This window comes from Diaporthe amygdali (genome assembly GCF_026229845.1).
Source record: "Diaporthe amygdali strain CAA958 chromosome Unknown NODE_26_length_719862_cov_65_716256, whole genome shotgun sequence".
In the NCBI taxonomy this organism is placed as follows: Eukaryota; Fungi; Ascomycota; class Sordariomycetes; order Diaporthales; family Diaporthaceae; genus Diaporthe; species Diaporthe amygdali.
This window is the reverse complement of record NW_026517046.1, coordinates 327,424-352,678: the sequence shown is the minus strand read 5'-3', so window position 1 is coordinate 352,678 and position 25,255 is coordinate 327,424. Positions and strand designations below refer to the sequence as shown.

Below are 25,255 nucleotides of genomic sequence, written 5' to 3'. Positions count from 1 at the left end.
CCACAACCACTCATGATGGCTTCGTTCTCGCGCACTGGCTAACAGTAAGCTTTACAGCCTCCTCAGCACCACAGTCGCAGCGCCATTGGCTTAGCACGCGTGCCTCGGGCACTGGTCGCCAACATGGCTGAACTCGACACTCTGGACATTGTTGTCCTTGCCGCGATCCTCCTCGGGACAATTGCATACTTCACAAAGGGTAAATACTGGGGAGTCACCAAAGACCCATATGCCAACTCATTCGCCAACGGAAATGCCGCCAAGGCCGGAAAGACCAGGAACATTCTGGAGAAGATGGAGGAGAGTGGGAAGAACTGCATCATTTTCTACGGATCTCAGACCGGAACCGCCGAGGACTACGCCTCGAGGCTTGCCAAGGAAGGCAAGAGTAGGTTCGGGCTCGAGACTATGGTTGCTGACCTCGAGGACTATGACTATGAGAACCTCGACGCTATCCCTAACGACAAGGTCGTCATGTTTGTTCTGGCCACATACGGTGAGGGCGAGCCCACGGACAATGCTGTAGACTTCTATGAGTTCATCACCGGGGAGGACGTGTCATTCTCTGAGAGCAACGACCCCCCTCTGAGCAACCTTAACTTCGTCGCATTTGGTCTCGGTAACAACACCTATGAGCACTACAACTCCATGGTTCGCAACGTCAACAAGGCCCTCGAGAAGCTTGGCGCCTACAGGATCGGTGAGCCCGGCGAAGGCGACGACGGAGCCGGCACCATGGAGGAAGACTTCCTCGCCTGGAAGGAGCCCATGTGGACTGCCCTGTCTGAGAAGATGGGACTGGAAGAGCGCGAGGCTGTGTATGAGCCGATTTTCAGCATCATTGAACGTGAGGGTCTGACCAAGGACTCGCATGAGGTCTATCTGGGAGAACCCAACAAGATGCATCTCGAGGGCACTGCCAAGGGACCTTTCAACGCGCACAACCCCTACATTGCCCCTATTGTCGAATCTCACGAGCTGTTTTCTGTCAAGGATCGAAACTGCCTGCACATGGAAGTCGATGTCAGTGGTTCCAACCTGAGCTACCAGACCGGTGATCACATAGCCGTCTGGCCTACCAACCCCGGTGCAGAGGTCGATCGTCTGGTCAACATACTGGGGCTTTCCGAAAAGCGCGATCAAGTCATCAGCGTCAAGGCGCTGGAGCCCACAGCAAAGGTCCCCTTCCCCACCCCAACTACATTCGATGCTATCGTTCGTTACCACATGGAAATCTGTGCCCCAGTCTCCCGTCAATTCCTGGCTACCCTGTCGGCGTTCGCCCCTGACGAGGACTCCAAGGCTGAAATGACTAAGCTCGGTGGTGACAAAGATTACTTTCATGAGAAGGTCAGCGCTCAGCATCTCAACATTGCCAGGGTCCTTGAAAAGGTTGGAAACGGCCAGCAGTGGACCAATGTCCCATTCTCTTGTTTCATTGAAGGCATCACCAAGCTGCAGCCCCGTTACTACTCTATCTCCTCGTCTGCAATGGTGCAGCCCAAGAAAATTTCTATCACTGCTGTCGTCGAGACACAGGTTCTTCCCGGCCGAGAAGACCCATTCCGAGGTGTTGCTACCAACTATCTCCTCGCTCTGAAGCAGAAGCAAAATGGCGATCCAAACCCTGAGCCCTTTGGTGCTACTTACGAGCTTACTGGTCCCCGCAACAAGTATGATGGCATTCACGTTCCTGTGCACGTGCGCCACTCCAATTTCAAGCTGCCCTCTGATCCTTCAAAGCCAATCATCATGATTGGACCTGGCACTGGTGTCGCTCCGTTCCGCGGATTTGTCCAGGAGAGGGCAAAGGAAGCCGAGGATGGCCAGGCTATTGGCAAGACCATTCTCTTCTTTGGCTGTCGCAAGCGAAGCGAGGACTTCATGTATGAGTCCGAGTGGGAAGTAAGTAGTTGTATCATGTGTGTGTGTATGAATACCTCCGTACTGACAGTCTACAGCAATACAAGAAGGCCATGGGTGACCAATTTGTCATGCACACTGCGTTCTCAAGGGAGGGGCCGAACAAGGTCTACGTGCAGCATCTCCTCAAGCAGCAGGGCAAGGAGATCAACGAGCTCCTCGAGAAGAAGGCCTACTTCTACGTCTGTGGTGATGCTGCAAACATGGCCCGTGAGGTCAACACCGTCCTGGCACAGATAATTTCTGAGCACAGGGGTGTGTCAGAGGCCAAGGCGGAGGAAATTGTGAAGAACATGAGGGCTGCAAACCAATACCAGGTACGTCTGAGCAGTGGTCATCCCCAGCAGAACATATGCTAACAAATTTCACAGGAGGATGTCTGGTCATAGAGAGTCAGCAAGCTTTGGTCGCATTTTCTGTAAAGCGGACGGAGACCATTTGTCCCAGGGTTATATCTGGTCGAATGGCATGGTTTGATAGGGATACAGGAGTCTGGCATATTTCAAATTTTATTGAAATTCAGCAAGCCTAGAAAGAACGATGTGTTTGCCGACGTTCATAACACAAATACCACTTGTTAATACCTTATCTCTTGCTGGACCACCGGACAATGCTCGAAGACGACCCTGCAAGACCCAAGCACTAACCATACTTTTTTGTGTGGAACAGGTATTCAAGCTATCATCTATTCTCGTCTTCAATTCTCGTAGAAGCCAATGTTAAATTGTCAAACAACCAATCTGATGAGCAACAGTCGGCCCCGGGCATTTTCGACGACCGACCGGCCTCGCCCGGATCGACAGACCGGGGTAGCCGAAATCGGTTCCGAGCTATTTCTAGTTCATTTGACCACGAGCTTGTACGAGTTGCTCCGATGACGTCGAGATATCCCCGGAATACCACAATAGCCACAGCCTTGGTTGTCCGAAATTGTAGCACGAGGCCGTTTGGCCCGATACGTGTTTGCAGATATGAAAGATTGGGGCAAACGACCGCTCTGCCGCCATGGAAACGCACGCACCGAGGAGGTGCCGTTTGCTTTTTCTTCATGCAGCTCGCGACGAGGTTGGTAAGGTTTGTTTGCACCGGCAGCCCGAAGACGACAATCAAGTCGAGTACTCTATAATTTCACGCCGCCGTTCATCGCCAATCTACAGGATGTTTCGTGGCCGACTGCATCGCGGGGGCGAACGATGGGTGCTGACCATCCTGCTGGACCATGTGGTCCCAGAGGCTGGTGGACGAATGCGCGGAGGAGGACGCCGCCTCGATCAGCCCTGATACGTGCTGGGCTTGAAGTTCGCTCTTCGAGTCCATGAGCTAGGTCGCCTCGGCGGGCCCCCTTCGCGTTGAGCATGCGACGAGACATGGCAGGCCCAGTCAGAGAGGCAGGAGTAAGACAAATGGAGACAGGGACGTGAGCCTCGCCCGCACCCGCGTCATCTCCCGAGATGTTCTGGAGCTGCCTCGCATGCTTCCAAGAAAGTGTCTCGCCTTCCCAAGGGGGGACCCTGAGATTTGCGACTTGATCGACAATGTCAATTGTCATTTTTCTGGAAGCCACGTTGCGCCGCACGCTCTATTGGACCCGGTTGCCGGAGGGGGGAGAAGCATGTTGACGTTTGTGTCGTGCCGCGCCTGCCTCAGTTCCTTTTTTCCTTTTTCACCTTTTCGCGTCCCGCGTTTCTGGCTGGCAGGAGGCCCGTTCACCTCTAGCCTCGTCCTTCGTTTTCAATTCAGTCCTGCCGTTTACTAGCTTGCGGAAAAGGGTAGAGCAAAGGGCGGGATATGGTGGTTTCTTGCATGTTGGCCGTCGAGGGTCGGCGAATGCCTTGTTGGTCTGCAATGGCCCATAAAGGCCCTGTCTTTCTGCTGCCTCGGCGCGTCTCCTTTCTTGACACTGTTGCTCCCCCCTTCAGGCTTGGGCTTGAGTCTGGACTCCTCAGTGGCCGCTGTGAGGGCCAAGCAAAGCATCGACGGTAGTCCACATGACGTTCTTCTCGCCGGCCTGTCAATATTGTTATTGTTTAGATATCTTCGCTGGCATTTGTACACCGGTTTGTTGGGCCTTGGAAACTCCCACTACACATGACCCACGATTCAGACAACCAGACTTTGTATAAGAAGGGCCTCTACCTCTGCCGGCAAGGCCCCTCAACTTCTCTTGGACGCAGAGAGATTGTACATTTGGAAGGCGTGCATAGCTGCTTGAAGTCGCAGAGTTGCAGAGTCCGGTGTGTTGGGTTCTGCGGCCCGACTTGGGAAACCACGCTGACCAGGTCAATTACGGACATCGAAGACTTTAATTCAGGTAGACATTCACCTCCATCCCGCTGATAACTAGGAAGCTGCGGAGTGTAAGGGTTGTTGACATGTCTTGTAGGTAGTTAAGGGATCGGTGCTGAGAGTGGAAAGAACAAATGAGGTGAATTGTCCTTTCCTGTTGGTTCCTACGGACTTTGAGCAGTTTTCTGACCAAGTTGCCTCTTGCTCTCTTTTACAGGACGTCCAATATTGGGATCTGAGCAGTGAAACCTCCAGCTGTTTCTTATTCGCTCTCCTCTGGGGTGAACTGCGTTTTCTTACAACGTCTGATGGTCCCAAGTCAGTGGCCACGCCCTACCTCAACACTCCATCCAATGACTGTCATCTCTGGGTTCTGGCTACCTTCATCCAATATCGTGCCTACCTCGATCTTCGATCGTTACTTTCAACAACTGTGATCAGCCAATCGTTGGGGCAATCATTTCACATTCTTTCTGCTCTACGGTGACTCCTTCTTCGAGGAATTTCAGCATTCATTACTTTGCCTGGGTAGCTGCCTGCGTGCCTCGAAGGCTGACCTGTACCTGCACTCGCGTCTCCATCGGCCTCTGTCCTCCTTCCACATATCGCGCCTCGCAGCTTCTCTGTCGAAATCAGTGTTATCTGTGCTCTGGGGCAGTCTGTCTTTTCAGTATCTCTTCCTGTCTCGCTGAGGTTTGTCTTCTTTTCCTCTTCTTCCCTTGATCACCAGCATCACAGATCGATCACTCAACCAGCTTGCTTCATAGCTCCATTCCTACCCCCATACCACTCGCTTCATCCCAACCCCCCCCTTTGACGCCAACATACCATCCCCAGGTTGCCAGCTCTGTCGTTCATCATTGTGCCTGTCTCGATTCATCTGATCTTTTCAGCTCAGTTGCGGGGTGGCTTGACGACGGCAAGGTCAGTCCTATTTCATCTTTAGGTGATCTGACTTCGATGCCTTTCTGCTTTGGCTATCGCTACACAGCCTTCAATCTTTCAACCACTGCAGGGCTCCTCGGAAAACCTTGCCCAATTTCTTTGCCTGCTCCTCTTCACACAACCTCGCACTCCTTCTGAAGCCTGCCACAAAAGCTTGGTCCAAACACTTCACTTTGAATCCTCTCAGATCGAAACAACCCAGCAAATTGATCCAGCCAGCATCGTTGCTGTATCTTTCGTTTACTCTTACTGACTATTTTCTGTACAGCTTTGACAGCATCCTCATCGATACTACCAATCAAGGTGAGTTTCTTCGTTGCCTTTTCCCATCGCAATGGTAATGCCTCAGGCCTGAGAAAGACTTCCCCGTTGTGCTTGACCATTCACATCGTTGTTTTGGTCGAATCCCATGGTGTTGTGGTTTAAGCAATGCTTTCTCAAGCTTGGCTTAATCCAAATGTCACATTTCACCTTCAACTAGCCTCTTCGTCTCCACATGAAACGCTGCTCCTGGCTTTCCTAGGCAACGTGTCTAACTTCTCCTCCGATTTAACCCCATGATCCACAACATGTACGATACTCAGCGCTGACAATTAACTCTGTAGAAACCACAATGTCTTACCACAACCACGCCACTATGGCTTCCGATGCCAACAATCAGGGCCCCCGCCACGCAGTCGGAGCTGCTTACATGGCTGCCCAAGGAGCTCATGACGTTGCCGGACCTCGTGGCATTCACTACCCAGCTTCCCATCATGACACCCTTGGCGGTCTTGTCAGTTCTTTCGGCGCTCTCGGCCTGGCTAATAATAACGTTCCTCAGGGCGCTGCGCCTGTTGCCATTCCTCCCAGCGGCTACATGCCCACTGACGCTTCGGTTGTCTACTCTGGCTATGGAGCTCACATTCAGGCTCCTTACAACATGGGAATGGCCCAAGTCTCCGACTCTATCTACGGCCCTGGTGTCTCTGCCAGTCACTACATGCATCAGAGTGGCGTTCCTGGCGGCTATGGCACCTACATGGTCCCTTACACTCCTGGTCGAGCAGCCTCCTATGGTGACCGGATCGAGCGCGGACTTCGTGACCTGCCTGGACTGGACAACCGCAGAGGATCCTACTCCACCACTGCGACCGAGTCTACCCCGGGTACTCCTTTCTTTGGAGGCATGGGAGACCGACACTCTGCTCCCCGGGTCATTTCTGCCGACCGCTCGAGCTACACCACTCCGTCCCCCCAGCAGCTTGCCGTGTCTGGAACCCTTGGTCCTGTCAACTCCAAGGGAAAGCGAGTTGCAGAGGCTGAGCTCCGTGCTCTTGTCGACCAGGAGCCCGTTATCCTCCCTGCTGTGCCCGCTGTCTTCACTACCCCAGAGCAGCGCAAGACCTTGGACCAGTGTTTGGAAAACCGCATCGAGGGCAACAAGAATGTTTACATCCGTGGCCTGCACCCAACCACCGATGATGAGCTTCTGCTGAAGTATGCCTCCCGTTTCGGTGAGGTTGAGCAGAGCAAGGCAATCATTGACACTACTACCGGAGCCTGCAAGGGGTAAGTACCCTTCACATTTTCGGGTTCTTCATATCAAGTCTCTGACCTTTGCAGTTTCGGCTTTGCCAAGTTCAAGAATGTCCGTGACTCCGAAAAGTGCATCCAGGCCTTCTATCTTCTTGGCTACGAAGTTGGCTTTGCAAGGGAGAGCTTTAACGCTCGCCTCAAGGCTGAGGGAGACGATGAATCAACCAACCTGTACATCTCGAACTTGCCAAAGTCTGTCACAGAGGCGGTTAGTATTTCCTTTCCCGGACTTGGAGCCTCCATAGTGCTAACATTTAGCAGCAACTTGTCGCAATCTTCGATCCCTACCAGATCATTTCTAGCAAGATTCTTCGCGACAGTATGGGCAACAGCCGCGGCGTTGGATTTGCCCGGTAAGTCGTCTCTCAAGACTCTGGCATCAAAAATATCTGACCAACCATCACAGTTTTGAGAGTCGCGAAGTTTGTGAGGAGGTCATCAAGCGCTACCATGGCCAGGCCATTGGCGATGAGTGCTTCCTGATGCAGGTTCGCTACGCTGATACGCCTTCTCAGAAGGAGCTGAAGCGCGTCACCGCCGAGCGTCGCCAGTACCGCACCAACGAGTACAACATCGGCGCATACGGAACCATGGCTGTCGGCATCAACCCTTCTATTTACAACACGCAGCCCAGCTGGGGTCGCACTCCCCGCTTTGCCAGGTTAGTCGCGCCAAAATGAATCCTTCACATATTGATTGTCTTGTAGAAGCTGACATGTACTTCACAGTGCTCCTGGAGCTCCCCATCGTCCTGTTCTCACTGCCAAGAGCGGAAACACGAACATGGCGAAGGGTCGAATTCATCAGTAGGACTTTTCGCCCTGGCCTGGCCTCAAATGAATGCCTTTTCCTTTTTGCTGATTATTTCACACAGACAGAGCGCAGTCGCGTCTTCTTCGGATGATGGATCTGCCGATGAGGGTGTGACGATTGTTGACTCGCCTACCAACCACAAGTCGCAGTCATCTCCCATCATCAAGAAGGAAGCTGTCTAGAGGAAACCCATCCTTTCTGGCCATCATACTTCACACACTTTGGACCACGCTCTTTCGACGTCAGCACTCCCGGCATAATTTTCAGCATCAGCCTTATCCCAAGGGCTTGTGGAGGTTGTTCGATGTCAGCAGGGTCCGCAATTTTGGTGTCCTCTCTTAAACTCTGGTCTTATCATCGCAAGTATGTCCCTTAACGCAAGAGGCTGTCCACCTCGCATGAAGGATCTGCTTTCTAGCAGTTAAAGCAGGGAAGATCAGTACATTCATCACCGCCCATCTTGTCTTCTGTACCATATCACTTTCCGTTGTCTGGACCTTGCTGTAGCAGCAGGATCGCCAACCGGCAATATACATTCATGGAAGTCGTTGATAGAAAAAGCGGGTGCCCAAAATTCACAAGTGACTGCTCTGAGTGCTGTGCAATGAAAAGTCTTGGCAGCCTGCCGGGATCAAAGCCACAAATTGGTGCTCCAAGTTTTCAATTTGGTGATGCTTTTGGCCTCATGAAGTATCTTTGATGTCTAATTTTCCCATGCCGTCCAGCTTCCCGTCTAGGGTTCCTCCCTGAACCTCGGGATCCTGGCCGGCTTCACCATCAGGCTCACCCTCGTCCGCACTCGTGTCGGCCTCGTCCTCCGAGTCTAGACCTTCGTCTCCAGACACATTATCCCCACCCTCGTCTTTCGATTCGGCCTGCTCTCTTATGGCGGCTTCGAGGTCCTTTGACATCTTCTTCGTGAATCCCGAAGCCTCCACCGCAACGTCGATCTTCCTGGCGCCATCTTGGCCCACGGTCTTTCTCGCATCTTTATAGAAAGGACCAGGCTCAGTGCTCGTAAAATGAAACCTCCTCTCGAAGAATCGCTTGAGGCAGTTCACATCTCGATCAAAGTACATCTCGGCGTTCTGGTGGTCCATTGAGATCATTTGTGGGAAGTCAATGAGAATGGGTGTCAGTGTCACAGCAGCCTCTGCAGAGTCTCCCTCGCCATCGTCGTCAGCCCTTTCCTCCTTGATGAGAATATTGAATTCGTTGAAGTCGCCATGAATCAGTCCGTGTTTTGCTAGCCGTAGAATCATGGCAATAAGTTCCGCGTACAGGCCTGCTGGGTCGGGAACGGCTGATATTTGTCGTAATGGGTAGGAATCGTCGATGAATGACATGAGAATGGTGTGTCTTGACTGCGCGATTGGCTCAGGTACTGGGAACCCCTCCTCCCTCAGAGCCTGCATGAAGGCGAACTCTTTCATGGCCGACAATCTTGACAGATACATCCACGAGCCGCCTTGCCGTTTCTTCAGATAATCTCGGTTCGTCTTGACCGTGCGGAACGAGATGCGCCCCAGCCTGTGTATTTTCAATATTTTCTGCTGCCCTCTGTCGTCCGCCACCATCATGATGTCGCTCTCCTTGCCTACACCTACCCGGCTGCCCACGCTGTATATCTGTTTTTTGGAGGAGTAGGCGTGCAACGAGAGGTAGTCCAGCCCGCCGTATGTCAGGCGGTAGCCGTCGTATTTTGCTTCTTTCACCCGGGCGATGAGCCCGACCTTGGCAAGATTCGATATGGACTTGTGCACGCCGCTGCTGCCACCGCGCAGGCGGGCAATCTTGTCAATCATGGGTGTCGGGACGATCTCGTGGTTTTTCGAGCCCGTTTCTACCTGGTCGTCACTTGGTCAGAATACAAGCGGATACACATGGGGGAATGAGCAGCCTACTGCTGTGAGGACCCGCCAATCCTCAGGCGCGAGGTGGCGCATGGCCTTCGTGTCCAACTTCATGATGACGGACTGTTCCTAATGGTGCGGATAGGTAGGCCTCCCCTTGACTCGGGTGCGAAATCTGTAGGGCTATTAGGCAAATATGAGACTTGTTCGTGTCCCAAATCTCAGGATAATGGTAGATGGCGGGTTCAAGAGGTCGAATACAGCCAAAAATTGTCTGTCAGCATGGCCATGAAGCGTACAGTACTCGCGTTGCGATCACCAAGTCCCTCTGAAATTTACATGTGTGGTGGGATAAAGTTGCGGCTTATCTTATCAATGATTAGATATCCATCGACAGGGGCGCACTGACCAGCCCTGCCAGCCCGCGGCGAGGTGGGCCCCCCCTGCTTAGCCGTGTCTGGATGATGACCTTGCTTGCCATCTCCAGGCGGCAGAGACTCGCGTAATGAACCAGGTCCGGGAGCTAAGCTGCGGGCTGGCACTCTACGAAGCTTCCAGCACTAACATCAACATCACTTCACTCCATCCACCAACAGTCTCCGGCCGCTCTTGGACACCACATATACCGAGACGCGAATCCTCCGAATCTCTTCACTCCCTCTTTGCGACCATCAATTCTCCTTCCTGGCTTCTCTAGGCGCCAGTTGACGCAAATTCCGTCTGCGCCGACCCTAAAGCTGCAGCGTGCCTCTTAACCCCAGCCTACATCCATCATGGCTCAAGACAGCGACAAGCCTACTGCCGCCGACAAGGGAAAGGGCAAGGCGGTTGAGAATGGCAAGCCTGATGATGTTCTCAAGGAGAAGGATAAGGATGGCAAGCCTCTTGCGAATGGAAAGAAGGCCGACGACAAGGATGACAGTATGCGCCGCCATCCCATTACTTGCAACCGCATACTGACCTGTCAAATCTTTTAGCTACAGAAGAGCTCAGTGAGGAAGACCAACAACTCAAGAGCGAGCTCGACATGCTCGTTGAGCGCTTGACGGTATGTCCACCCCGCATGCCTTTCTCCATGTTGGGATCAACCAGTGCTGACCGATCACACCAGGAGCCCGACTCGTCCCTCTACAAACCAGCCTTGGAGGCCATGAAGAACTTCATCAAGACATCCACATCATCCATGACCGCTGTCCCGAAGCCGCTGAAGTTTCTCCGACCCCACTACGAGACCATGACCGACCTATACGAGAATTGGCCAGCAGGCGACGACAAGAACTCATTGGCTGACGTGCTGTCCGTGATCGGCATGACTTTCTCAGATGAAGACCGACAAGATACTTTAAAGTACAGGCTGTTGGCACCAACGCAGGACATTGGCTCCTGGGGGCATGAGTATGTACGGCATCTGGCTCTGGAGATCGGAGAGGTCTACGCCAAGAGGATCACAGCCGAGGAAACCACCTCCGACTTGGTGGATCTGGCGCTGTCCCTAGTGCCTCTATTTCTTAAGAGCAACGCGGAGGCCGATGCGGTTGATCTGATGAGCGAGCTGGAGATCATTGAAAAGCTTCCGGAGTTCATCGACGAAGAGACTTACTCCAGAGTTTGCTTGTACATGGTCTCTATGGTCAACCTTCTGACATATCCAGACAACGAGCTGTTCCTTCGTGTCGCTCATGACATATACAAGGAATACAACCAATACACACAGGCCATGGTCCTGGCGATCCGTCTCAATGATACGGAGCAGATCAAGGCAGACTTCGAGGCAGCTACGGACCCCACACTGAAGAAGCAGTTGGCGTTCCTGATCGCGCGGCAGAGGATATTCCTTGACTCGGAGGATGAGGATCCCGAAGTGCAAGAGAGTCTCAGCAATCTTCGTTTGTCAGAGCACTTCAAGACGCTTGGCAAGGAGCTTAACATTCTCGACCCCAAGACGACCGAGGACATTTACAAGAGCCATCTTGAGAGCAGCCGTGTGGCTGGGATGACCAACCTGGACTCCGCTCGTCACAATCTGGCTGCAGGATTTGTCAATGCCTTCGTGAATGCTGGCTTCGGCAACGACAAGATGATGCTGGTTGACAAAGACACTAACAGCTGGGTGTGGAAGACCAAGGACGAAGGCATGATGTCAACAGTTGCATCATTGGGAACTCTGCTCCTTTGGGATGTCGAGAATGGCCTCGACAAGATCGACAAATACACATACTCTGAGGAGCCGCAAATCGTTGCGGGCGCTATGCTTGCTATCGGAATCATGAACGCCGGCGTGAAGATGGACTCGGAGCCTGTCATGGCCCTGCTTGGAGAGCCCGAAAAGCTCGAGCACTCCAACCCTCTCATCCGTGTTGCTTCGATCATGGGACTTGGCCTGACATACGCCGGCTCTAACAAGGAAGAGCTGCTTGAGAAGCTTCTGCCTATCATTAACGACACAACACAGGATATGCAGATTTCAGCCATGGCAGCGTTGGCCTGCGGTCTGATTTTCGTCGGCACATCTCACCCAGACGTGACAGAAGCAATCATCACGACTTTGCTGGATGACGAGCGTCAGAACCAGTTGAAGGACAAATGGACACGATTCCTGGCTCTGGGACTTGGCCTGCTTTTCTTCGGCAAGCAAGAAGAAGTAGATGTTATTCTGGAGACACTCAAGGCTATCGACCACCCTGCAGCGAAGCCCACCGCCGTTCTGGCTGAGATATGTGCTTGGGCAGGCACTGGCGCTGTGCTGAAGATCCAAGAGCTCCTGCACATGTGCAATGAGCACATGGAGGAGTCTGACGAGAAGAAGGGAGATGAGTTGGTGCAATCTTACGCCGTACTTGGCCTCGGCTTGCTTGCCATGGGCGAAGAAGTTGGCCAGGAGATGGTGCTTCGCCAGTTCGGCCATCTGATGCACTATGGTGAGCCCAACATTCGCCGCGCCGTTCCTCTGGCCATGGGCTTGATCAGTCCAAGCAATCCTCAGATGAAAGTCTACGACACCCTCTCACGATACAGTCACGACAACGATAACGACGTTGCGATCAACGCCATCTTTGCCATGGGCCTGCTCGGTGCCGGTACAAACAATGCCAGGTTAGCGCAACTGCTCCGGCAATTGGCAAGTTACTACCACCGTGAGAAGGAGTCACTGTTCATGGTACGAATTGCTCAAGGTCTCCTGCACATGGGCAAGGGTACCATGTCACTCAGCCCCTTCCACACTGACCGACAGATCCTGTCGCGGGTCTCATGTGCGGGTCTACTAGCTGTGCTCGTCGCCATGATTGACGCTAAGCAATTCATCACCAAGAACTCTCACTATCTCTTGTACTTTTTGGTTACCGCCATGCACCCACGCTTCCTCGTCACGCTTGACGAGAACCTCAAGCCCCTAACAGTCAACGTCCGCGTTGGTCAGGCGGTTGATGTCGTCGGCCAAGCTGGTCGCCCTAAGACCATCACTGGGTGGCAGACGCAGAGCACCCCTGTACTGCTGGGATACGGCGAGCGGGCGGAGCTCGAGGACGAGGAATACATCAGCGTGAGCAATGTGCTCGAGGGTCTTGTAATTCTCAAGAAGGTACGTTGATCATGGCCCATACTCTTTTCCGATATTTGCAATTAGCTAACATTAAATGGCAGAACCCGGAGTGGGAAGACGGTAAATAAACTTAACCTGGGCACGTTTACATAACGCGGATAGGTCGGATGAGGGGCCGTGGGGGGCCTATTACTGTACAGTATTCGGGGGGCTCTTCAGGTTGGGGCCGCAGGAGTGAGCTTCATTCAGGTACCGAAATGAAACCATAGACGAATGGAAATGACTTTTCAGAAGTCTTTGCGGGTGCCAACGTCCGCATCCAGCCTGACTCTTGCGGAAGTAATATTGTCAAACACATGGTCTTGACCAGGCAGAATATGTCTATACTGATTAGGTCATGTAACAGGCAGCAGGAGACACGATGCGCTGCAGATCATGAACAAGGTCATGTTCATTGGGCTACTCATTGAGTAATGACAGCCATGATTATAGGCTCATCTTGCAATGCGCACAGGTTTATGTGTGATCATAAGCTACATGCCGCGGGGAGTATGGTAGGACATCTGACATGGAGGCAAATAGCGTCTAAATCAACATCGTTCAAACACTCTGTACAAGCCCTTCAGATTGGCAACCTCCAATGCGCCATCCTTCATCAGGCTGTTTGTTGCCACGAGTCGAGCCTTGAATGCGGGAAAGAAGACATGCTCGACAGCCCAGCGGACGTGCTTTCTCCTTGCTTTAACCTCCTCGTCAATCTCTTCCGCAGCGGCTGCCTCGGCCTCACTTGGCATTGGTGGTAGCACCTCGGGCACATAGAGCGATGCCAACTCCTTCAGAAAAGTCTCGAAGCAAGCCCCCTCCTCAGTCCAATCAACGTGCGGGCCTAGTCGAAGCAGGAAATTTGGCAGCTTCGCCATGGACGGGGTGTAGCCCTTCACAAGCAATGGTATGCTGATGAGCTCTCCGGCAGGAGAGATCTCGAACGAGAAATACTCCAGTAGCATCTCGCGACGCTCAATAAGCTGTTTTGATACCAGATCGACGACCTCTTCCACATCAAAATCATCCTCTGGGGTAGAGCAGTTCTCCTTCTCATGCTCCGCTGCTATTCGCAGAACAGCACGGAGATCTAAAGAAGGACTGAATTTGACAACTCCAAAATTTCCAAAGTCAGTCAACCCGACCTGATAAAAATATTCGAAGCATGCGCGACCATAGTCAATAAGATAAAGCTTGACGCCGCCTTGTATGGCTGCCAGCCGGCGCCGCTCGTCGACAACTCCGACAAAGGTATGCGTCGCAAGAACTTCGGTAAGCTCGTGGTGCATGTCATCTCGGACATCAGCGCGCAGCTCCCGGACACTGGCGAGGCGGCACGGTACTTGTTCGCGATCATTCACCTCGTATTCGATGGCTTCGGGTGGTTGGGCGTCGGGAGCAGTGGTTGGCGCTGCACTGGAGTCTCCAGGTGTGGAGTGTGACCCTTCGGCTTGGGCGAACATGCTTGTTATCTTGCGGAGATTGGTGTCTGTTCTGACGAGACTGTTTTCATAACGTGTCTTTTTCCCGGAGGCACGGCTTGTAGATGACGGCGTTGCAGCGTCTTCGGCCTGTTTCTGCGCGGATGCCCATTCCGCACCTGGAAGCAGCGTTTGTGTCATGAACGTCCGGCTCTGGTCGACTGCTGCGAGTTTACTGCGGATATGCTCACAGACAGCATTAATAATCTCATCCTCATTGAGAAAATTGACTTCTCGTTTCGTCGGATGCACGTTGACATCAACCCGCCCAGGATCAATTTCGAGGCTTAGGTACACGAAAGGATGACCACTCTTCGGCAGGAATGCTGCATATGTCTGCTCAATCGCTTTTCTGATGTTTGTGGACTCAACACAGCGGTGGTTTATGAAGAGAAGGAATGTCGTCTTCTTTATATGATAATTCGCATTTGTGGCGTATCCTTCGGCTTTGAAGCCCCAACGATCATCTGAGGTAGAATATTCGACCAGCTCGTTGGCGACGCTAGCACCGTAGATTTGACGGACACGGTCGACGACAGAGGCTGCCGCCGGCACAGATATGCTTGTAGATGATTCGCCTTGCTTTTTGCAGGAAAAGGCGACATTGCTGCAGTGGATGGCATAGCGACCAACCATGTCGATGATCTTGTTGTACTCGTCGGAGGCTGAGCGAAACGCACGACGCCTTGTGGGCACATTGTAGAACAAGTCCTCGACAGTGATCTGGGTACCGTTCCTGCCGGCCACTGGCTTGGGCTCCGGGGTCTGTCCCGGCTTAGCGGGCTCAAGCTTGCCACCGCCGTAATGAGCACGCCACGCACAAGTCGAGTCTTTGGTTTTGGTGGTGACTGTCAGGTGGGCTATGTGACTGATGCTTGCCAAAGCCTCTCCGCGGAATCCATATGTTGCTATAGAGGAAAGGTCCTCAAATGTCTGCAGCTTGGATGTGGTGAAACGCTCACATAGGATGGGCAAGTCTTCTTTCTACACAACAGTCAGACACTTGCTCAATCATCACGATCATCGAAATTCAAGGGCGCAACTGTTCTGCCTTGGGAAAGGAGGGAAACGTATGAAGGGTGTAGTGAGAATGCAAATACACACATCTATGCCACTGCCATTGTCAGTGATCTGGAGGAGCTTGAGGCCGCCATCTTTGGCCAGAACCTCGAGGGCGGTGGAGCCAGCATCAACAGCATTTTCGATGAGCTCCTTGAGTGCGTGAACAGGGGCAACAATGATCTCGCCGGCTGCGATCTTGTTGATGACATCTGGGTCAAGAGCTTTGATTCGCCGTGGCGCGGTCGCGTCAACTTGGTCAGCCTTCCTCTTGACGCCACGAGGGCCGTCAATGTCCATTGGTTCGGCCATCGCGGGAGGCTGCAGACATGGCAGGTCTCGGGCGCATGAGGCAAATGGAGATGATCAGGCTGATGAAAGACGGTGGAATTGGTTGCCGACTATCATGGGGAAGGATGTACAAGTGTTACCGCGACCGTGGACGACGAGAAGAGGAAGAGATGTGCTGCAAAGGTGCTGTACCGTACCGGCACAAAATAGACACAAACAGGCAGCAATTTGGTGCTCAGTATCAATTTGCCGTCTTGTATCCAAGTCGTCGCTCAACAAGGCATCTGCACCGACGCGCCTGCCGTGACGCGAGCAGCCTTGTAATAAAGCAGCGTGCAAGTCAGGAAGTCGCGTTTGCAAACGGCTGACCAGGTAGGAGCTGCTGTGCCCGCCAGCACTGCACCCAGTGCATTTCCTGTTTCTACCACCTGCCTTGGCACCTACACAGTCCAGAATTACTTAACTACACCGCCCCCTTTTACCTTTGCTTACCCGTATACCATCGTCTCCAGGAGCTTCCAACGCAACGCGAACTTACTTTGTTCGCCTCCATTTTTTCCCTTCCCTTTTCCTGTTGGCCATTGGATTCTGTCAGGATATTATGACAAGGCAGTAGTCTCATGTCATTTGCCGAGATCGGTACATAAATGGTAGCAAAAGTCTCGCAGTGGCATATTCTATCCGACTCCTTGGTTCATCCCCTGAAAGTAAATACCTGCACATAGGGCACCGCATCTAGGTATGTACAGTAGGTAGATGTATACGCAGTGACTTTGACAGTATACAATCACGGAGACCAAGTGTAGGTTTGAAATCGGTCATGACGAAGGCGTCTACTTGAGCAAGATATAAGAAGCCGAGCCCCATAGGTAAGGGCGAATTGGCCGAGGAATGCCTTTTCCTTCAAGTCCCATTCGTGAAACGATTGACTCCAACTACGATCACTCTAACCTTCACTCCCAGAGACAGAAGAACCGTGCCTCGATGCTCTCTCTAGGGGGCTTGTCCTGGGAATCAGGGAGCACAATCGCCGTGTGCGCCCCGGCATACCCGGTGAACCCAGGCTCGCCCTGCCTGCTGTCGCACCCCTTGAACACAAACATCTCGTTCGGCTTCATCTCATGGACGTAGTACCACGCATGCTTCTCCTCCTCCTCAGGGTGAGCCAGGAGAGAGTACGAGATGTTTGGATCCTCGGCCTGGCGAAACCTCCAATCACCAGTGCTGAGAGTTGTCGAGTCGCAGAGCGCAAGAGGGTCGCGCTCCAGCTTCTTGAGTGGCTTCCACATCTATTCGAAATCCTGGGTTAGCAAGTGATCAGAAAACATCAGGGCATATTTCGCTCTCGGTCCAAGACGCTGCATAGCGAGGGCACGCAGCCATCCACACAACGCAGCCCGGGAAAGATCTGGTTATGTCCTGTCGGAGTATCACCGTCCTAGAAGAAAGGTGAAGACACTCTCAGCTCACCTGCACAAAGGCCCACCGCGAGGCAGTCTTCGCGGCCTCTTTCAGCTCATCTCGTCTGTCTTCGGGGATGCCATCATAGTTAAGGATGGCGTCTTTCAGAAAAGGCAGCCGCTCTGGGTACACGACGGAGAAGTCACTGTGCGGCCACACAGTAGAGAAGCGGTTGTAGCGCTCCGAGTCCACGGCCTCCGCGAAAAACGTGTTCTCGGTCCGGCGGAGGACGTGGGCGAACGGCACAACAGTCGAGGCGCCCGTCCTGCAAGGAGCCAGCCCTGATCATCAGTTTCACTCGACACTCAACTCAGGACAGGAGGGCTTCAAGAGAGCAGACCTCTTCTTGATGACTTCTATCAACTCGGGGTAGAACTCCTCCTTGATCTTGTCGTCGGTGGAGATGTCCCGCTCCTTTTCCGGGAGCGTGACGATCTCAAAGCCGTTCCTGTCCAGCTTGAATGAATCCTCCTTGCCTCTGGCATTGTGGAATGTCACTGTGCAATTTCCTGTCAGAGTGTCGATTTTCACAACATCGTGGGCATTCCCAAGCAGACCAAGAGCTACTGAGACCGAGTCTCGTCTCGCTAGCAACGGGGCGACGTACTGTACCTGCTCGACTCGATGAAGTCGCCAAATTTCTTGGGTGCGGGCATGTCATCGGGACCGAAGTCCTTCTTGTCCACCGGCAGATAATTAACGAGCGCTTTCACATCGTGATGGTCGTTAACATAGGTCGAAGTGCAAACCGCAGTGGCCATAGTGTTCGACACGCCCTAATATGACTCCAGATCAAAATTCGGATTGTAATTGTCGTGGGAGACTCAATCATTAAAAACAGAGATCGGTAGTAAGCTCACTAAAAGGTTGATGACCACCTTAAGTAGACATGAATTAAGCCCCATGCCGACATCACAATGCGGGGCATGTGTTACATTGAGGAAGCCTCCATCGAATCAACCCTATGCTTCGCATTCGTATCAGACTCAATCAAAGCCTAAATCTACAAAGGTAATACCAGAAACGGCAACTCGTTCTAAGTTTCGCAGTTCTGTAAGACTCCGCGCAAGAGCGGTGAGTGGTTGGAATCCTCGCCAATATGCGGCAAGATTTGGCCGAGACGGGTGAATCTAAGTGCCTAACCTTCAAAGATAATTAAAATTATTATCAAATGCTATCAATTCATTGCAGATTACGTGCTGTGCTTTGCCAGAAGTGTCGCCGTAAGTCTATACATTGCGTCGAGGTGAATCCAGTGTTGACGTATATGGCGGGACGCGCTCTTGCGAGATTGCCGCGAACAAGCGCGATGAATATCAGCAGCCTGAAATTGATCAGCTGACTTCGTGTTGTGAGCCTGTTGAAAGGGTGTTTTCTGTCCACGAATGTGCTCTTCATGCTGGTCAGCAACTTCGACGTGGTTCGTCACCTCGACTTGGAATGTGCCTATTTATATCGTTACGGTAATTCTGAAACCTGGTGTAATGCTAGTGATGTATGGCAACAAGCCTTTTGAGGTCAAATATTCCCAGAGCCTCTTCAATGATAGATGTCACCAGCGCGGCCTCGTGCCCTGTCAGTACACCGATGATCTTCAATCAGACCGTGACGACCCATCTTATGGGCTCGCTGAGGATCTGAACTTCGACGTCCCCTTTCATGTCAGCGACTCTCTCCATCGGCTACCTCACGCTGCCCGGGATATATAGCAGAGCTGATAGCCAGCGCCTTGTATTGTTAAACATGTGTGTACTTTCCAACGAGGGTCTCTTGTGATAGACGGCCCGTTATCTATCTTGGCCTCGTCTGAGATCTCACATCTTCATGCAATGAAGATGCCCATTGTTCTCAAGCATAACAAAAGCCATCCACACCAGAAGCGCTTTCGGAGGATTACTTACTGGCTCTCAGGCCGCACTGAAACGCGTGTCAGAGAGAATCAAGACTCAGGTCTCAGGGCTGAGCTCTTTGGGCTGACGTCCCAACCACGGCTCCTTACCATTCACACGTCAGTGTTGATCGAAGTCTTGGGACGCAATGTCGATGCAGTCTTCGCGATCTCACTTGCCCCACGGTGGCGGCAGGGAGCCCTGACGTAAGTGCGAGGGTCACGATACGCGTGCCTTGGCTCCATGCCCTGGCTCTATGCTGCTTCTGGTAGAAGTTCCGAGCCGGTCTAATAAGTCTGCTAATTATTTTCCCTCGACGGCCATGGGGGCCTTGTACGGTGAGTTGCCGACGATCCCGACCTTGCCAGCGTAGCCCACACGAATAAGCAGGCACAGCCTTATAGGTAAGGTAAGTCCGGTAATAACGGAAAGAAGCACACTTCCGGTCGCCTTGTGCCGATAATTACCAAGCGCAGCCAAGTGATGGAGATCTTGATCAACACGACTTTGCAGGCCAGGAATTTCCTATGCACAATTCAGGACGGGGAGACACCGGTCGCTTCGTCTGGGCGAAGATTTCCAGATTCCCAACATGCGTTTTCTACCCTCATTTCGACAACAAACAGCGCGTGGATTTTACCCAGGAAGTTCGGCACGGGGTTGAGTAGTATGCCTGCCAAGCTGTGGCTGCAGTGGCGAGCGGCACCAATTTTATCCCCAAAGGACCGGGCAGTCCCTCCACTGAGCTGTTGTATGAGGCCGAAATTTCCTGCACTTGCACTTGCACTTGCAGCCAAGCCACATAGGACACAAAGCAGCTGCTGCTTTGAAATCGCCTGCATGGCGATTATCAGATCCTCACAGCTGCCAATTATTGCGTTTCAGCACATCGACAGAATGGTACGATCGGCCCCTCGCCCAAATACCGGAACCACTTTTCCGCCCCAGTGCGGACAAAAGGGCAGGGCTGCTTCTACAGCCCGCGATGTCCCCCTTGAATCGTTTGAAGTGTCTCCTCCAGGTGGCGCCGCGATGCGAGTTCTGCACGCCTGAAACCTCATCTTGTCTTGATCTTGTGCTGGTGTGGCGCTATATAAAAGTTCCCACGGTAGGCGAGCGTCAAGCTGATACTGGGCGAGGACGGCAAAGCGGAAAGGATCAGCGAGAAAAACGCCTGCCCAGGCGCGGGGACTCCCTCCTACCTGGAAGCCCTGGTCCCAGGTGAAGTCGTCAGCGGATGGAGTCGCGACTGAATTTTAAAGAGGAGAGGAACAGAAGCCCATCAGAATCTGGCAGTGAGGCCGAAATAAGGAAGTCGGAAAGTTCAGAGCCTCATCCAATGGCTAGCTCGTTTAAGAGGAGCTCATTTAAGGTGTCGCCCAGGGCCCTTCCATATTAGATGGCCCACGGACAATATTGTTCCCAATAGCGCCAGCTTTTCCCAGCTCGGGCCGTTCAGAACGGGACAAGTGCCGGCTGGCAGACTAGAGTGGTAGTATGGTAGGCTTGTTGTGTTGCAATCACTTGGTGGGTGGGTGGTCTGCGTGCGTGCTGACGTGCTGGCTTGTACCAGTAACAGGCATGCTGTTGTGGGCGAATTCTTCCGCCCGCCCGCCCTTTTACCCCTTGGCCCCACTTGACAGGCGGCCATCGGGATGTTTTGACGAACCTGCGACCCGGGGCCCCCCCTGATGCTGAGTGCCTGTCCGGCCCTGTCGGCCTGTTAGCTGCCCTGTCCTGTGAGCCCGCAGGAGGCCGTGCCAGAAGAGCCGCGATGCTTAGCAGCTGGGCTGGTGGTGGTGCTGGGCCTGTTGCTGGGCTGGTGGTGGTGGCCACTGGGCCAGGTCTCGGGAATTTTATGCACACCATGCAGTGCTTGGCGCTGCACTGATCAACCAGCTGCCCGCCCCAAGAGGAAAAAGGTTCCACAGACGTGACAGCCCCTACCTATACTCCGTACTCCGTACCCACCCCAGGGCTGTTGTCATGCGCGGTGCCTGGGCTGGGTGCGACGCGGCGGCTTGACGGGGCGAGCCTCCCAACGGATAGATGGGCGCATGTATGTGGCGTGGGCGCATATGTGTGTGTGTGTGTGTGTGTGTGTGCATGTGTGTGTGGTGGCCCTGGAGGAAGGGGGAGAGATGGAGGACAGCCAAGACTGACCCGTGCACTGTTTCCAGCCTTTTTGAGAGAGTCATCGAGACGAAGGAAAGTCTTCGATGCCAAAGGTGAGCCTCTGCAGCGTCAAATGTCTCTGAGAGGGGAGGTCGGCCGACAGGCTGTAGTCCGTGTGGTAATAAGAAGAGAGTTGGGTAGGGTCCGGGGCAGTATACAAAAGGGAGGAGAAAATGGATACCAAGGTAAATAGTTCGGTTGTCAGGTCTGCAAAAGGGCAAGTGCCTCCTCTCACGGCCCCCCTGGCTCGACTTGTTACTGTCTTCAACACAGACGTTTTTGTTTCGTTTCTTGGAGCTAGCCACAATAACCTTGCGTGCCTGTCCAAATTGCTATATGTTTCTCTAGTATTCTTAAATCAGATTGCTTTAACTACTTACTGCCTACCTACTGCCTTGCTTCTCTCTCCTTTCCTCTCCTCTCTTTTCTTCCCCTTCTCCTCCCTTCTTACTTCCTATCTTTTTCTCTGATGAATTACAAACCCTCACAACCCGATCAGACCTCCTCGACGTGTCTGTTGTGTTGCGCGATGCAGGATGGGCTACGAGCTTGAGCCCTTCATCCCGTGGCTACTACTTGAGATCCTCTCACCGATCAAGTTGCCCTTTAGACTTGCTTCCGCAAGATCTTGCACTGTACAACGTCCTTGCTGCCGGACAATGCGCCGACAAACACTCGCTCGCGTGCACGGATACGTCCTCTAGGTCACCATCTGATCCCTTGGCTTGGCTCTGACGTACAACACATCCTAGCGACTGGGACTCGGTCTCTTGAACAAGACAAAACACACTCGGGATCCCAAGAAATCTGAACACAAGGCAGCAAGAAGAATTGATAGTCAAGAACGAGTGAACCCCAAGCAACGTGGTGTCTAAGGTGTTACCACGACCGCCGACAAAACGGGTACCAACATGTGCCTTCACGTCCCAACGCCAACCAAATCATGGCAAGGTCCGGCCGGGTAACCTCTCCAGCCGCAACTCCGGCAAACTCTGCGATGTGTTGTGGTGACGACGACCCAAGAACAGAAAACCACCGGCCCACGCGGAAAGGCATCTACGTCCACCTCTATGCTAGCAATATGCGCTCAAGCCGGCCGGACCCTTTTCCCACCCAGCCAAAACAAAGCCGATGCAGAACTCGCACAATGGTATCTTCGCGACCCGATCTTTAACGAACACGACCATAGAGCGCGGAACAAATCGATATATGCCGTACTGATACAATTCAACCCGGCCCCACCGAAACAACCCCCCAGATGCTCAACAACGAGTGCCGCCCAACGATGGAGCCACGCTGGAGCTGGAGCTGCGAGGGCCGGAGAAGCTCGAGAAGCACGAGAAGCAGTGAGGCCGTTTGGCGCGCCGGAGAAGAGCAGAGGTAGTCATCCGAGCACGCCACGGGAATCCCCACCACAGCGCCGGTCAGCTTGATTCTGTACAATCACGAACAGCAATGCACATGGCCGTGATGCTTTCAACCTTGATGCCGATGAGCGGGATCCGGCCTGTCAATCAGGCCTTCGATGTGGACCCTCTGCCTATCGTCTCGAGGCCAGCCCTGCTCGGGTGGACCACCATGCTGTTGAGGTTGTTGGTGATACTGGGGCTGTTGAGTCTGTGCCTGGGTTTGAAACTGTGCCGGCTGCCTTATTGGAGGCAATTGATATCCTGGAGCCTGAGAAGTGCGTGGCGCTGCGGACAACTCGCTGCGAGGAATCTGGTAGGCAGGTTGTCCGGCGGGATAGTCCGGCCTGCTAGGCGACGCGGCGTAGGACGACGACAGCCGAGGGCTCAAGCCCGGCATCATTTGCCCAGGAGTTACAGGCTGTCTCGGGAGGTATGCCACATCGCTCGCTGATCTGCCTCGACCATGATCGAACGTGGCTGAGACAGGTGTTGGCTGCGGATAGGGCATTTGAGGCGTCGGGTACGAGTACGCCAAATCCCGAGGGTCTCGGCCTTGTGGTGAGGGCGTCGGTGGCTGAAAACCTCGAAAGGCCGTGTTGGTGTTCACCGCGACGACTATGAAGTATATCGACCCACGCTTCGCGAGACCCAGGCGCACTGGCAAATTCCTAAGCTGTCCTGCCTGGTCGTTGAACCGGAGATTCTCTAGAAGCTCAAGGGAATAGCCGGCCATTTCCTCCCTGCTAAACCCAAGCGACCGAAGTACATTCTCCTCCTCCTGCTTCACGTACATGGGCGGGAGGTAGTTGGGTTCCCTCCGTGCCTGCTCCTCTTGCATCTGCCGCTGGAGCGCCACCATTTTCTCCCTATCTCCTTGAGCGAGCAAATCTGTGATCCGCAGGCTCTGTATGATCGGGCGGCCAGTAGCTTCTAAGAATGTACTGGAAGCCTTTACGACCTCCAGGTCCATAGTCAGGAATGCTGCGGGCTCTGGCGGCGTTGTTGAGATGGCAAGGGGGGCGGGGTACACGTTCGCGCCGCTCGCGGAGCCTCGTTCGAGGAAGCGAGGCGCTGAGGGCTCCGGTGGTTGGGACTTCAGCACCCGGTATGACTGCGTTCGTCTCAGGGAATCGTCGAATCCTGAGCCCATAGAACCCTGTGGCGCGTACAGGGACAATGGTCGCCTCAAGCTCTGATCTTGACTTTGTCCGAGTCTAGAGTCGAATCCCGCACCACGATGATCATCTCGAAGCCGTGGGCGACCGCGTTTCTTGTGTTGAACGTCGACGCAGGCGTCTTCCTTTCCGTTCTGCATACATCTTGTGCAAGGCCTCTGGGCTGTTCGTATAGATGTCAGTCAGCTTCTTCCTCAGAATGCAAATTAGTACAGCAGTGATTGCTAGCAGAAGAACAAGTGTTCTCTGCCCGCCTAAAACTGTCCAGTAGCACTTGCTATTCCATGGCGTCTTCGAACTGCTCCTTTCGCATGAGCTGCCTAGATCTCACGCCTTTGAGAACATCTAGAGCGATTCCCACAAGAGTCAGGAAGTCCTGCCTGGTGTTGCGTGATTGGGACTACTTGATGTAGGTTTCATGCAAGTGCAGGGCCTCGCCGAAACCGTCGTTTTCGCTCCAACATGCTTCGACGCGTTGGCCCTGGATCCCATCCCGAGTGTTGGGACTCGCAAGGTGGAGAAAGGAAGGTTAGAACGTACCGTCGCATCTGACATGAATTAGTACGTTTCTCGTTTCACGATGCAAGGCTGCTGGTCACTCACCTTAGATGGGCTTTCTTGCATGGCACACAAGCTGACGCCACGTGCCCCTTCGTCTTTCTTTGGGACTTAGGCGAAGCAAATGACTGCTGGCTCTCTTGCGTCGGCGGCCTGGAAGTGATGGGATAACCTGGGATAGGTCCAGGTGCTGGAATTGGGCCAGGGGCAGGGAGGTACGGGGGTTGCGACATGACCTGGCTGTGTTGTGACGTATATGGCACAAAGGGTCTTTGCATTGGGTTCTCTGGGCGTGGGAACGCGTATGGCATGCGCTCCATGAGCTCTGGCTGGTAAGGCCTGACGGGTGCCAATATTCCTGGCAACATCCTCGAATCTGCTTGTGTCGTCGAGCTTCCGCGATACACATCGTGGCCGGCTGTCTGGTACACTCCCTGAACTCGGTCGTCGGCCTCTTGAGTTACTCTGGGTGGAATCGGTGGAGACCCTGACATGGGCGGAGATGGGTAGTCTCCTACTGACCCGGAAGCAGGACTTTCAGAGCCTGCCCTGGGCCACGAAATGTCAAGAGCGAAGCGCACCAGGTCTGAACAGCCACGGCGTTGGCCGAACGAATTATGCGAAATGTCTCGATGATGGAGTAGGGTTTGCATGGAAATGATTCTAAGAGGTTTAGCGCCTGGGCCAAATCACCACCTGCCCTCGCTTCGACAACGCAATCACCCTCACGATCCCGCGCGGTAGAAACCCTGGAATCGATCTGGCGTTCCACGTCT

General features: G+C 53.4%; 7 protein-coding genes across 7 annotated transcripts; 3 read left to right on the top strand and 4 right to left on the bottom strand.

Moving 5' to 3' along the window:
* Positions 1-123: 123 nt before the first annotated feature.
* J7T55_010147 (NADPH-cytochrome P450 reductase) lies at positions 124-2,312 on the top strand (the record flags this gene model as incomplete). The annotated part of the gene is made up of 3 exons (XM_053131341.1): positions 124-1,905; positions 1,962-2,240; positions 2,295-2,312. The coding sequence occupies 3 exons, from the start codon at positions 124-126 to the stop codon at positions 2,310-2,312; spliced, it is 2,079 nt and encodes a 692-aa protein (XP_052990573.1).
* A 3,479-nt stretch (positions 2,313-5,791) lies between these two features.
* On the top strand, positions 5,792-7,727 carry J7T55_010146 (sporulation-specific protein; the record flags this gene model as incomplete). Its single annotated transcript, XM_053131340.1, has 6 exons — positions 5,792-6,705; positions 6,760-6,940; positions 6,994-7,085; positions 7,139-7,393; positions 7,461-7,538; positions 7,607-7,727. 6 exons carry the CDS (start codon positions 5,792-5,794, stop codon positions 7,725-7,727), a joined length of 1,641 nt encoding a protein of 546 aa, XP_052990572.1.
* Positions 7,728-8,228: 501 nt separating this feature from the next.
* On the bottom strand, positions 8,229-9,512 carry J7T55_010145 (uncharacterized protein; the record flags this gene model as incomplete). The annotated part of the gene is made up of 2 exons (XM_053131339.1): positions 8,229-9,392; positions 9,450-9,512. 2 exons carry the CDS (start codon positions 9,510-9,512, stop codon positions 8,229-8,231), a joined length of 1,227 nt encoding a protein of 408 aa, XP_052990571.1.
* Positions 9,513-10,171: 659 nt separating this feature from the next.
* J7T55_010144 (uncharacterized protein) lies at positions 10,172-13,413 on the top strand (the record flags this gene model as incomplete). Its single annotated transcript, XM_053131338.1, has 5 exons — positions 10,172-10,319; positions 10,376-10,446; positions 10,510-12,978; positions 13,041-13,059; positions 13,346-13,413. The coding sequence occupies 5 exons, from the start codon at positions 10,172-10,174 to the stop codon at positions 13,411-13,413; spliced, it is 2,775 nt and encodes a 924-aa protein (XP_052990570.1).
* Positions 13,414-13,529: 116 nt separating this feature from the next.
* Positions 13,530-15,833, bottom strand: J7T55_010143 (uncharacterized protein; the record flags this gene model as incomplete). The annotated part of the gene is made up of 2 exons (XM_053131337.1): positions 13,530-15,446; positions 15,567-15,833. 2 exons carry the CDS (start codon positions 15,831-15,833, stop codon positions 13,530-13,532), a joined length of 2,184 nt encoding a protein of 727 aa, XP_052990569.1.
* A 932-nt stretch (positions 15,834-16,765) lies between these two features.
* J7T55_010142 (uncharacterized protein) lies at positions 16,766-18,034 on the bottom strand (the record flags this gene model as incomplete). Its single annotated transcript, XM_053131336.1, has 4 exons — positions 16,766-17,101; positions 17,283-17,538; positions 17,614-17,770; positions 17,881-18,034. 4 exons carry the CDS (start codon positions 18,032-18,034, stop codon positions 16,766-16,768), a joined length of 903 nt encoding a protein of 300 aa, XP_052990568.1.
* A 4,779-nt stretch (positions 18,035-22,813) lies between these two features.
* Positions 22,814-24,847, bottom strand: J7T55_010141 (uncharacterized protein; the record flags this gene model as incomplete). The annotated part of the gene is made up of 3 exons (XM_053131334.1): positions 22,814-24,084; positions 24,462-24,469; positions 24,525-24,847. 3 exons carry the CDS (start codon positions 24,845-24,847, stop codon positions 22,814-22,816), a joined length of 1,602 nt encoding a protein of 533 aa, XP_052990567.1.
* Positions 24,848-25,255: the final 408 nt, after the last annotated feature.